This window comes from Pseudorasbora parva, chromosome 10 (genome assembly GCF_024679245.1).
Source record: "Pseudorasbora parva isolate DD20220531a chromosome 10, ASM2467924v1, whole genome shotgun sequence".
In the NCBI taxonomy this organism is placed as follows: domain Eukaryota; kingdom Metazoa; phylum Chordata; class Actinopteri; order Cypriniformes; family Gobionidae; genus Pseudorasbora; species Pseudorasbora parva.
The window spans coordinates 16,115,440-16,129,178 of NC_090181.1; the positions used below are offsets into that span (position 1 = coordinate 16,115,440).

Sequence of the window (13,739 nt, forward strand, 5' to 3'; positions counted from 1 at the left end):
ATTACCTGAAGACAGCGCTACTCAACGCTCAAGACCGACACTCATCCACAGACAGGATGTCTTTTTAAACTAGAGTGGGCTTGACTTCATCCAATGCCGAGAAGTGTTTTGAGGAGAGGTGAGGTGATGGATAATATGGTTGGATGGTAACATAATAGGACAAGTCATTTACATCGCCATGCTTTGCATAGTTGTGGTGCATGGCATGGCAGAAGGGAAAACTATCAAAGAAGACTCCTTTTGCCCTCATCTGCTGAGTATTAGACCACAAGGACAAGAATGTACCATATTATATATTTGCTTGTGTCTGGATGAGCGTACCTGGGCTACTGTAGATGGAGAAGCATTGTAACAAGATCAAGCTTGCAGCACCACATCAATGGCAAGTATCCTTCCATTTACATTTAATGACTTTTTATACAGTTGTTTAATCAATTATGTTCTCTGCTAATCATTCTGGAAAATATTCCTTATTTTAATATGCAATTCAGTGCATGCATAGTGCATTCTGGAGATATTGAACTTGTTTTTGGAGTCTTTTTGAAGTTTCATTCTGATACATCTTCAATGTTCAATCCATACTATTAAATCTTTTTCTCTCTATTGTTTTAGGTTTGTGCAGTTGATAGAAGTCTTGATCTGTGTTTTGGGATCTAAAGCCTGTTCAGATAAGGTTAAGATCATGTCTTTGAGTGTCACAGAAGTCACTGTTCCGCCTAAGATATGCACAGTTGCACCTCCCTCCCCCAACCTGAAACGCAAGCAACTAATGTGGCAGAATGCAGTACGTCACATTATTGACCAACGGGGAATACACCACGAGGGGCGAGCAGCCAGTTCTCGCAAAATCACTGTTACTGATGCCTACATCGATGACATCAACAGGCAGATTCGTAACAAAGCTGCACGGGGCAATGCCGGCACGCACAAGCGGCGCTCCTCTGCGGTTCGCATCCATCCGTTACGAGATCGCAACTCCACTTCCACGCGAAAGTCCACTGACTCGCTCAGTGACGCAGACTTCTTTGTAAGCTGGGGCTCCACGGTGCGTGGAGTCTTCATTCCTGCTCTCCACCACAAGTTCAAATCTCATGATCTCGAACGTCTGTACCAGCAGCATTCATCTGGTCAGCGCCGAACTTCCCTTGTGGTCACTAATGTCATCGATATCCTTACCAAACTCCATATTCTCTTCATATACCTGGCAGTGGCCCCTGAGATGGTGGACTCTCAACAGGGATGGTTGGCTGGACTCTTCATTGCACTTGGAGTAGTCATATGCGTCTTAGTTCTGACTTATAAAGGATTGATGTGTTCAGATTACCTGCACTATGCTGGGCTGGCGAGCTGGCTGTCCCAGACTGTTCAGGCACTGGGTGGTTTGGTATATGGGTTGGAGAAGGACCAGTCCTGGTATGTGCTCTTCACCCTGTTCGCCACCCACACACTATTGCCCCTTCCTCTTCTGTGGTCCATTTGCACAGGGTTCCTCACCGCTGCCTTGCACCTTTTAGTGGATGCCCTTAGGAACTACAATGACACAGCCATTGTAAGAAAGGTAAAGCCTCCATGCTCATTAATGCCAAGTGAAATTTGAAGATGATCACAAGAACTATTCTTGAGCTTTTGATCAGTCCACAAGAGTTTCTGTCTTATCGAGTTGTGCTTAGTCTTCCTTTCGATAAATGCTCCATTAAAATTGGCACAAGAGTACACCTGTTTCAAAATCAACCTTGTCTGGCGATCACCAGACCAAGCTCCATTTAATATTGAACATTGGTCTGGGGAGTCTGCTCTGTATTTTCTACTGCATAAGAGGCGTGATCAACTGCCATTGTTCGAATGGCTCTATATGCAATTGGATAGTCCTTCAACCGATCAGACCACAAGAGGCGAGATCAACGAGCGATGATACATCTGTCGTTGGCTGCGTCCGAAACCTGTAAAATGCTGCCTTCGGAGGACACATTTGAAGGTGGTAGGGCATCAAGCTGCGTCCGAATCTAATGTTAGCTTCACTTCCTGCCTCCTGAGATACCTTCATCTGATCGATTTTTGAAGGCAGCGTACATGTATCCTTCGCTGCCTATGATATCCCAGAATCCTGTGCTTTCCATTCAGTGACAGTTGAGCTGGGGGAAAAAGATTGCGTCCAGAAGTTGCGTTTGCGGGTCAGTTTGTGTGTAAATGTAACATTTTTACCAACATATTACACTTCTGATTTCATTTCTAGCAAGAAATCACTACTGTAGTAATTAAATATGTGTTTATTTCTCACCAAAGCTCTCTCTATTTAGCTGTAGATCATTAAACTGTTACACTGCCTTAGAAGTCTGTCCGAAATTAGTTTCGTGAGGTGCCTTCATCCACAAAACGCTGCCTGTAGAGTCATTGTCTGATGAGACAGCAAGGCAACGAGTCAGCAGCATAGGTTTTCGGACGCAGCCATCATGTTAAACCCGCCATTAGGGTGTCAGGTGAATAAGCCCGTCTGTGATTGGTTCTCGCAAAAGTGTACCAGAAACAGTAGAAATTAATGTACAGGTTTCCAGACTGAGTTGCCGGGCGAAATCAAATTGCCGGCAGATCAGGCTGGGTTTACCCAGTCTAGAATCAACCACTTGTCAACTTGAGAAATCAACTAATGAAGCTTGTCTTGAAACTTACTCTTGGTTTTCTTTCAGTTACTGGCAAAAGGTCTCTTGTATATGGGTATGAATACTGCAGGGCTGTTCATCCACTACTTATCGGATCGCGCGCAAAGGCAGGCCTTCCTTGAGACACGACGTTGCATTGAAGGACGAGTCAAGATGGAGCAAGAGAACAAGAGACAGGTTTGTGATTCTTGATTTAATATGATATTCATAGATCATTAATATGAAACCTCTCAGGAAATGAGAAATCGTTTTGCGTTAGGAACGCTTGGTGATGTCCATTCTTCCTCGATTTATTGCTGTGGAGATGATTGGTGATATGTCTGCTATGGATGACGAATTGCTTCCTCAACAGTTCCATAAGACCTACATTCATCAATACAAAGACGTCAGGTACACACTGCACCCTGTGCAGTACTACCTTCCAGCACATTTAAATCGTAAGGATGGTTCATGAAATGAACATATGTGCTCTTGTCTCAGTATCCTGTTTGCTGATATAAAAGGCTTCACCTCTCTCTCCATGACCATGTCGGCTCAGGATTTGGTGCGCACGCTCAATGAGCTGTTCGGTCGCTTTGATCGTCTTGCTGAGGTGAGAAAGATTAAGGGTTTTACAAGCAGTTGGAGAAAAGAGTTCTTGTCAATATGTGTTTCACTGTAATGTGCTATATGAGCTTAGGATTCTGTTGTAGTTATAGTAAATATCATAACAGCCGCAATTACTATTTAGTGTCAAATGTGTTACTTTATGCCAAAGTATGCAATGTTAGAAGATTATTGAAAGATCTTTTGATATTTTAGGATAATCACTGCATGAGGATAAAGATTCTTGGAGATTGTTACTACTGTGTGTCTGGGGTCCCAGAGCCCCAAACTGCACACGCTCGCTGCTGTGTGGAGATGGGTCTGGCCATGATAAACACAATACGGTGTGTATTTTACATGTTAGCCCTCCACTTTGTTAGCCTCCCCACTTAAAGTGTGGGTGTGGGTGTGTCTAATTAGGGCCTGAGCACCAAGGTGCGAGGACCCTCTTGGAATTGCTCTCAATGTTTTCTCAATTCTCAATGTTTTTCCTATTCCAGAGATTATAAGCAAGCCATTCAGATGTTAGTTTTCTCCTAAAGTGTTCTCTGGTGCCATTAAAAATTGCACATTCAAAGGCCTTTTGAAAGGGTTTCTAATTCTGCTCCTGGAGGTCTGTCCTGCAAAGTTCAGCTCCAACCCTTATTAAGCACACCTGAACCAGCTTGTCAAAGTGTCCGGGATTACTGAAATCTTGGTGTTGGTGCAGGTTGAAGCTTTGTTGGAACTCTGCAGGACTGGACCCCTGATTTTTTTTTTGGGAAAATTCATATTCTATTGTTTCTAAGTTGTTATTGCTTCTTTAAAGAGATTTAAGTCTATTTCTGCTAATGAAAACAAAAGAGAGAATCAAAAATCTGAAAAATTGTATACTTTCCTTTCACTTTGTCAGTTATGTACGTAAGGAGTTGAAGAGAGATGTGGACATGCGTATCGGGATCCACTCTGGCTCGGTTCTGTGTGGGGTTTTGGGTCTACAGAAATGGCAGTTTGATGTGTGGTCTTGGGACGTAGATGTTGCCAATATGCTAGAGGCTGGAGGAATCCCTGGGCAAGTACACCAGATCATTACCAATATCATATGTTTAACTAAATGCAATTGATATTAGAATAATAAGACAAACTGTATAATATTAGGAGGATTCATATATCACGAGCAACCCTGGACTGTCTAGAGGGTGTATATGAGACAGAAGAAGGTCGAGGCCATGAGAGGAATGAGTTTTTACGCAAACACAAGATCGACACTTTTCTGATCTGCAATACACCACAGGAGGACAAGGAGCCCCGTAAAGCCCGGAGAACCAGCAAAGATGAGACTACATGGAGTGCTGAGCTTCCTTTTGATAACATCATTGGAATGAACTGTGTGAGTCTGTGCTGGCCTCATAAACCTCACTTAGATCTGAATGTGCCCTTATCTCTCTAGTTAGTGATAAGATGTTAAGTTATCACCTGTTAAATAGTGGCATACTATGTTATTCAATTAATTATTTAGTGAGCTAAAGGAATGTTCCGGGATGGATACAAGTTAAACTTTATCATCAGCATCAGGAGCATTGCAGAATACTTTAGAAAATAATTTATAAGATACTAGGCTCTTGTTTGTAAAACCAAACAAAAATCATGTTAACAGTAAGCATTACAGGTAAGGCAAAAATGTTTATGATGTCAGTTCTTTAAATAAGTTTTATAAATCATCATGTAAGCATTTGGGACTAATCAACCAATATGATAAATTCTCTCATTTTGGCCAAAAACCAACATTATACAGGTCATCCATCTCTATATTAATAGATTTTTTTCCCCCTCTTGAACTACTTGCAATGCTTTTTGTATTATCAATTTTTTAGATCTTAGCCACTTTCACCAATGGCTCCTTGGTGCAGTTGCCCAGTCAGATTATTCCTCATAGTGCCGGGTCTCGAGAAGTCAACAAGAGAATCAAGCAGGCCATCGAGGTGCGCAGTAGTGAGCGAATGCGCAAGGAACACATCACACCCTTCACGTTGGTCTTCAAAGACACACACATTGAGGGAAAGGTATGATGGAACAGCTAAGGAACAGCATTTTTTGTACATTGTATAGCATTTTTGCTAAGTAGGCCCACACAAAATTTGCACTTTCAGTTTTCTCAGATGAGAGATGAGATGTTCAAGTCCAACTTAGCCTGCTCTTTCCTCGTGCTCCTCTTCATCATGGCTGTTCAGGCCCTCATCCCTTCTCCACAGTGAGCTGCTTTTATTGAAAAAGCCTAAAGTCCACTTTTCGTTGAATTGTACATTTTCGATATATCGCTCTGAATGCATGTGTCCCCCACAGAATCTGTCCTATGGTAATCCAGTTTTTAGTATTCCTGTTTGTCTACATGCTGCTGCTTCTGGTCACACTGGCTGAGGAATTTAAGTGCACCCCATCATACTTACAGCATCTGTGCTGCTGGATCCACGAGACCAAGAGCATCCGTAACTTGCTCACCCTCACCGCTATTGCTATTAACTTCGGTGTGGCCTCCTGTGACATTGTGAGTGCCCGAATTTATAGTTTCTTGGACCAAATTAAAATGCTTCTCTTAACCCATCTATGATTTAATTGCTTTACAGTTGTGGTGTAACACAGTTGGAGAGGCTGAGGAAAGTAACAAGACCTCAAAACAAGGCCTACAGTGGACTGTGAACATCTGCACCCATCCTGAGGTACAGTAGATAAATATTAAATACACAAGTGTGACAACATCCAGTAATGATTAATCTGGTACCATTTCATGAACTGAGACTACACTGTAAGGCATACAATAAAACTGTCTGTCTTCTCTGCAGTTCTTTGTTTTAAGTGGTGTGCTGGCCATGGTGACGTGTGCCGTGTTCCTCAGACTCAGCTGTCTATTGAAGTTGGCAGTACTGATGTTAGTCATTGCAGTTTACACATACCTCATTGAGGTAGCCTTCCATGTGCTTTTTATCCGCCAACACCAAAACGGCCAAATTCAGAGGTACAATATATTGCTTTATTGAAGATGTCATATCATACCAAGTTTCTGAATGTGGTAATGTGTTCGGTTTCAAGACATCGGCAGTTCAATGATAAATAAGCCATTTTTGAGAGTCATCATTATTGCAGTGATTATGTTTCTAGCATGTCAGATGTTTGGCAACAGTTCTTCTAACCCTAATTGGTGTGTGTAGCTTTTCATTTCTTAAATAACCATGTAAGAAGACACATCATGCAATATTCCAGTATTACATAATGTCAAAGATTCATCAAGCTCAAATTGTGAAAGAATGGTTGGAGCATGAATTATTTTCACACATGAATTGGCATGAGTCCAGACCTTACATTTGTTGAAAGTCTTTGGGATGTTCTGGAGAACACTTTATAGAGCGCTTGACTCTTTATTGATCAGATCTTGATGGAAATAACATCACATTATTTATTTATTATCAAGAGGTGCTTTAATTTCTGAATCAAAAATCAAGATATCATTTTGATAATGCAAGAGTCAACCGCTCTTATAGAAACATAATAATCACTGCAATAATGATACAATCATTGATTCAGTCATTTTAATAACATTTGAAAATTGTATTTGTAAAAGCATTTAGCATATGTTGAAAATGCCTTTTCATTCTCCTGGTCATCATTATTTAAAACTGACCCTTATATAGTACATCAAACTTTTTTAGAAAGTCAAGAAAATTTTGATGATGTGACCCCAGCTTATTACTTCCTGGACTGTTGAATTGTGTCCCTTCTGATGTGTGTATGTGTGTTTTTGCCCAGATCTCTGTACCTCAGACGCAAAGGCATTTCAGTGTTGCTAATGGCCATGTTTGTTGTGGTCGTCCTTTACAACAGTAGACAGGTAGTATATTAACATCTTATTAAAATGTTTAATTATCGCAATGCATTATTAGTTGCTACTATTAGTGATTTTAATAATATTATACAATTATTACATATTTATTTAACAATTAATAAATATATTTATTTTTAATTATATAAATACATTATAATCAAATCACTGCTTACCTATATTTATCATCCCGTTGTAAAATAACTAAACTGACATGCAATTTATAGTTTGTGTTTTAAGTTATTTCAGTATGACTCAAGAAATTATGACTTGCTTGAACCTACAGTTAGAAACTACAGCCAGGCTTGACTTCCTGTGGCGTCTACAGGCCAGGCAGGAAGTGGAGGACATGAAGGAACTGAGGGAGCATAACGAGTGTCTGCTGTACAACATTCTTCCTGCCCATGTAGCTCGCCACTTTCTTGAGAGAGACCGGAACAATGAGGTAGTTGCGTGGATTATTAATGACAGCCCCAATAGTTTAATCTTTGTTCAGAAAATAACAAAAAATAATATAAGTGTTAATAACATTGTCAAGCGTTTTCAAACTAAGAGCGATTTAAATGGTTCCAGCAGTTATGCACCTTCATTAATCCATAAGCATAAATAAATGACCAGTAACTGTATTTTCTCTGTATTAACTCTTCGGCTTCAAGGACCTGTTCTCTGAATCGTACGAACGAGTTGGGGTGATGTTTGCTTCCATTCCAGACTTTACAGATTATTACGAGAAGAAAGAGTTGATTCATCAAGATGTGGAGTGTCTGCGTCTTCTTAATGAGATCATTGCTGACTTTGATGAGGTACGTGGATCCTCTTAGCACCGTATGTCGTCAAAGGCCAAGTCTGGACATGCTAGGTGATTTAACAGCTAATAGCAGCTCAGATGTTACTAATGGAATGTATTTGCAATGTGCAAACACTCACTCTTTTTATCATAAGACACTGCATTAGTCATATATTGTTCAACCAAAAATGAAAATTCTGTCATTAATTACCCGTCCTCATGTCGTTCCAAACCCGTAAGACATTTGTTCATCTTCGGAACGCAAATTAAGATATTTTTGATGAAATCCGAGCACTCTCAGGCCCCTCCACAGACAGCAACAGTTATTTTTGTTTGTTTTTGCGCACAAAAAGTATTCTCGTCACTTCTTAAAATTAAGATTAAACCACGGGAGTCACATGGACTATTTTATTGATGTCTTTACTACCTTTCTTGGACTTGAAAGTGATTATTAAATAGCTGTTTATGGAGGGTTCAGAGAGCTCTCGGATTTCATCAAAAATATCGGTAACAATTTACAATATGGGTGCACTAATGATTTACAAAGGTGATATGTTATGACTTTACTTGTTGGGGCACATGACTATTAACTAATTGATTAAGTAATATGTAATTGTGGTTATGGGTTTTGAATTAATAATTAATTCAGGGGTTAAAAAATGTTTTTTATTTTTGTGTGAACTATCCTTTTAATCTTTTTCTCTGCTGTTTCCTTAGCTACTCGAAGAGTCTTACTTCCAGGATATAGAGAAAATCAAAACCATTGGCAGCTGCTACATGGCTGCTTCTGGACTGTCTCCTGAAAAACAGGCGAGTGGCACCTTGACATATGATTTCAAAATTTATGCCTGAGAATATATGCAGATGCATGATATATAGGCTACTGGTGGTGACCATACCATACATTTGCTGTTAATATTATCTGCAGTGGTTTGATCAGGTCAATATTATATAAAATCTGATAAAAATATACACACGAAAAATAAAGTATAAAATATTACAGCTTTGCTAATAATTTTCCATAGCTATTGCTGAATGTGCAGTTATTTATTGCTGTCCTGAATAAGATAAATCAAATAACTAATGTTAACATGTAGTCCACAAGACTTGAATTTATAAAAATGACCCTGTTTCAAAGTTTACACAGCCCTTGTTTTTTTGATGATTGTTCAAGGTCATGCAATTTAAAAAGTCCTTTGTTTGTCCTGAGCAGTTAAACTGAGTACTGTTCTTCAGAAAAATCCTCAAGGTCCTACACATCCACATACAGTGGCTGAATGATTTTGAGATCCATTTTTTCACACAAATGACAATTGAGGGACTCATACACAATTATAACAAACTAATGTTGAAGGTTTTACACAACTATTATAAAATAATGTTGAATATTTTGACCTTTTGTAATAGCTTTGTATAGTCCTGCGATTGTCCTCAGTATGAAAAGATGGATCTAAAAATCATACAGTCACTGTTTGAAAGGGTTCAAATATGCAAATGATTCTGGGTGTGAAAGGATATAGGACCTTGAGGATTTTTTTAATTGCTAGTTTAACTGCTCAGAAAAAACGAGACAAAAAAAAACAGTCTTGGATTATCCAGACAAGCATACAAACTTTTGAATATCATTTTTAAAAATTCAGTTATTTGTTTTTTGGACTATGTAAACATCTGTTATGTCAAATAGTTTAGTCAGGACAGCACTAAATTGCATGCAATTTTTATGACCAATATTTTGTTTAAATTATTATCATTTTACATATTCTGCAACGGGTATATAAAACGTTTGAGCAGAACTAAATAATAAAACAAAATAACATTTGAATTCTGGCCATCATGTCAGTCAGTCATAAAGGATAAAACATAAAAGAGCATAAATAATCACAAATACTAAAAATTCATAATTGGTAATAGTAATTAAATTGGCTAGTAAAATAGTAATTGAAAAGTTGCATTTTTGTAAATCAAGGCTCAGTTGTGTTGTGTATTTCAAAGGAATGTGAAGACGAGTGGGCTCACCTCAGTACACTGGTTCTGTTTGCTTTGGCCATGCAAGAAACATTGAAAGAAATAAACAAACGTACCTCAAACAACTTCCAGTTGCGTGTTGGTAAGATTGTGCTTTTTTTAAATAACTCTACTAGTAATACACAAAAATCAACTGCTAATATAAGTTTATATGGTGTTATTTGCTTTATTTGATTCTGTCACATGTGCATTCTTAATGACTACTTTTTAAGAAAGGTATGAAGTAGTGCTCCAGGGGAGGGATTAATGAAAATCTTCTAAAGAAAGAAGTTTAGAAAATTCTTGAGATAAATTCAAAGAAATTCCTAAGTGCAATTCTGTAAAAAAAAGTCTTGAAGTTCTCAATTTATTTTTTAACCCCTTAAGTGTCACTGGCCCACCGGTGGGCCCAAAGCCATTACATATTTAAAACCGTAATATTCTATACTAAACCTAAACTAATCTTGACAAACTATATATCATTGGAGACCTTAGAGATTGTATTTTATTTTTTATATATTTGACCATTGTTTTATATTTAAAATTATGTAGTGACAGTAATTCATTAATTTGTGAAAAAAAGCTAAATTCCTGTACAATGTGGTTTCAGTAGTAGTTGTTTTATTGTATATGGTCATATTACATGTTTTATATGTCATATTTATGGTTTAAAAAATCATTTACAACCTATCTAGAATGTTTTATTGCTGTTTGAATAAAAAACAAAATTGTAAATCAAATCAGTCATCTATTACAAATCATACAAGGAGCATGACTAGTACCTAGAGGACATTGTTGGTATAGCGACTAAAAATAACAGAAACCTAATTTTTTGTGATATCAATGTCAAATTTGGAACACAACTTATTTAGACTTAATGCTTTTTATTTGACATATGTAATTTTTGTACATATGTAATGTACAAAATTTGTAATTTTTGTAAAATATAAATAAATATTAAATTACTTTTTTTATTACAACAAACTTAAACACCTATAACTTTTTTGTTTTAAATTGTATTCAAATTCTTTCACATGTACAAGAAACTTCCATGTGTGTTTTTAAAAATGAGCCCAAAATTAGGTTCAAATTCCAAACCATTCAAGAATTACATTAATTTGAATCTGGACATCCCCTTTTCAAATCTACCCCCAAAAATGCCAAGATGCAAAAGAGAACGAAACCGTAAAGAAGAGTATTTCTCTTCTTGCGAGCGCACTGAACACAGTCTGTGCACATACACGCTTAGTTTAAGCGAAGAGGAGAGATTCGCGATTGCACTGGACACGTTTTAAGTGCAGGATATTCCCAGAGTGAGCCCAGAGAAAATTCTTGCAAGAGCAGTGTATCTGAGAGCGCACGCACAGTTCTCGCGCGCGAGCAGGGAGAGATTTGCGCTCGCGCATTACATTCCACGCGCAAGCAGAGAGAATCGCGCTCGCACACTATATTAATGTACAATAATGCTACAATAATGCGCTCTCGACATTTGACAGGGAAATAACGCCATAGTCAGTTGGAAGCTAGACACTTTACTTCATAAAGTTTTGAAGATTTGAAGAAAATGAAGATTTTTCTTACACAAATGCATTGCTTCACTTCAGAAGGCCTTTATTAACCTGCCGGAGCCGTGTGGAGCAGTTATATGACAGACGTGCACATTTATGGACTTCAAAAACTAAGCAACAATTCACTGCCATTATAAAGCTTGGATTAGCCAGGACTTTTTTAATATAACTAATTTTATTCATCTGAAAGAAGAATGTCATATACACCTAGGATGACTTGAGGATGAGGAAATCATGGGCTAATTTTCATTTTTGGGTAAAACTAACCCTTTAACTCCAAGCCAGTACCAAAGAAAATAGTCTGCGCACTTATTATGATAACTACGGTAATCTACAGGCAGAACAAAATGGCTTAGGGTGTTTTTATTCAACACAACAATAAAAGCCTGTCAAACAAGTAACACAAAAGTAATTTTCAGGTTGCTTCTTGTTTTATGTTTTTAAGAAAATATTTGAGAACTTAAGAATCTGACAGAAGCCAAATCACCCTGTTGCCTAAGTCTGTTTGTCCACTCAGCAGGCTTGCGTCTGGACAGTACCTGGATAGACTTCCTGGGAAAATGTGGTTGCTGGTGGAAGAGGTGTTAGTGAGACCAGCAGAGGGTGCTCACCCTGTGGAACTTCTTAGAACTTATATTAAATATTTTCTGAACTTCTTTCTTAAATATTTTTGTGAACAACTGAAGCATTTTATTCCAAAGAAAACAATGTTTTTGCCTTGTAATCTTTAAACAAAATGTTGTAACTTGCTTTTCTTCTGAAAGAACCTTTATGTGAAACTGCTTTTCTATCACACAGGTATTTCACACGGGCCTGTAGTCGCCGGGGTGATTGGGGCCACTAAGCCCCAGTATGATATCTGGGGCATGACTGTGAATCTTGCTAGCAGAATGGACAGCACAGGGCTCAGTGGGCGTATTCAGGTCCCAGAGGGCACGAACCGTATCCTTGCTGACCGGGGCTTTGTGCTACAGCTTAGAGGCGATATCTACGTCAAAGGGGTTAGCGAGCGGCGGGGAGGGGTCCGCACGTACTTTGTTAGCAGCAGGGAAAAAAACTCAAGTTACGGAGAGAGAAGCACCAGCAGAGGGATCTCTCTCGGGAGGAACACCCTCGCTGCTGTGGTCTTTTCCCTGGTCCAGGCCCGCAAGAAAGAGGAGTTACGAGAAGCCAATGGAGGCTTTCATCTCATGGAGATAACATGAGTTTTGATTGAAATCTGGACAGGAACCATATTCAATACCTCTTTTAGAGACTCTTTCATGAGTCATTGCCTTTAAGAGATTTTCCATGTTCTCTGCATTTTCTTCCTGAATAGTAATAACTTTATTTCACTTGTAGGATTCCCACTGATTTCCAGTGTCATGCTCCTTTTTTTCCTGGAGTTGGGCATCACTGGGACGTTTAGCCAATTTGAAATGTTAAGAGTTAGGAATTTCAAAGGACCAAAATAAGCAGAGCTGCTCCTCTTGGAACAAGACCAAAATGGTGTACAACTGTCAAAATTAACTTCTTAAACTGATTGGAACACTTGATTTAATTGGAAGTCATATTCATATGCGCTATGATGCTCAACTGCCTCTGACAAAATAAATGTGCAAATGGAGAATGAGGAGTATGAGGTCACCCTCACTAAGCTAAATAGCTGATTTTTTTTTACTTTAATTATTATTAACACTGTGGAAAAGCTACAAATCCCAGGATTATTGTTCCAACATATCTGATTTTCTATGAAAAGCATGTAACAGAATAATTAGATTCATAGCTTTAACCATTTTTAGATAATCAACAGTTTGTAAAACTCTCCTTATTATAAATGTGGGTAATGGGACAGGAAAAAAGATTTAAAGCCTCTGTCTCTATTTCTTTAATATATCTAAGAATCAAAACTGACGTAATATTGACTTTAAGCCTGAAATATAATGAGGTCATGGAAAAAAAATGGAATAAACACACTACTTTATACAGGGGGAAAAAATGAAAATGCCAAAAATCAATCTCTCTCTCTCTCTCTCTCTCTCTCTCTCTCTCTCTCTCTCTCTCTCTCTCTCTCTCTCTCTCTCTCTCTCTCTCTCTCTCTCTCTCTCTCTCTCTCTCTCTGTACACTTGGATATTTCTGGGACACAATACCACATGTAGGCCTCTAATTGATCTTGCCGTATTTCTGAGTGTGCAATAAAAAATTGAGTTTACATTTTTTTGTTTACAATTTTAGACAAATATACAGTGGTGGCCAAAATTTTTAGAACACTTGACATCTGGGAAATTTGAACTATGTCAATGGA

The 13,739-nt window shown here is 38.3% G+C and overlaps 1 protein-coding gene across 1 annotated transcript; it reads left to right on the top strand.

Annotated features, from left to right (window-relative positions):
• The first annotated feature begins 639 nt into the window (after positions 1–639).
• si:ch211-132f19.7 (adenylate cyclase type 8) lies at positions 640–13,739 on the top strand. The gene is made up of 18 exons (XM_067455310.1): positions 640–1,558; positions 2,685–2,834; positions 2,917–3,047; positions 3,138–3,249; positions 3,459–3,586; positions 4,135–4,293; positions 4,380–4,611; positions 5,096–5,284; positions 5,372–5,472; positions 5,565–5,766; positions 5,846–5,938; positions 6,062–6,234; positions 7,023–7,104; positions 7,382–7,540; positions 7,752–7,898; positions 8,600–8,692; positions 9,875–9,989; positions 12,253–13,739. The coding sequence occupies exons 1-18, from the start codon at positions 683–685 to the stop codon at positions 12,657–12,659; spliced, it is 3,549 nt and encodes a 1,182-aa protein (XP_067311411.1). The 5' UTR covers positions 640–682; the 3' UTR covers positions 12,660–13,739.

Excerpts from the sequence above, each read along its gene's own strand:
- si:ch211-132f19.7 (XM_067455310.1), top strand. The coding sequence starts at position 683 with ATGTCTTTGAGTGTCACAGAAGTCACTGTTCCGCCTAAGATATGCACA. Across the intron at positions 4,294-4,379 it reads GAGGCTGGAGGAATCCCTGG|GAGGATTCATATATCACGAG; the intron begins GCAAGTACACCA and ends GTATAATATTAG. Across the intron at positions 7,899-8,599 it reads TCATTGCTGACTTTGATGAG|CTACTCGAAGAGTCTTACTT; the intron begins GTACGTGGATCC and ends CTGTTTCCTTAG.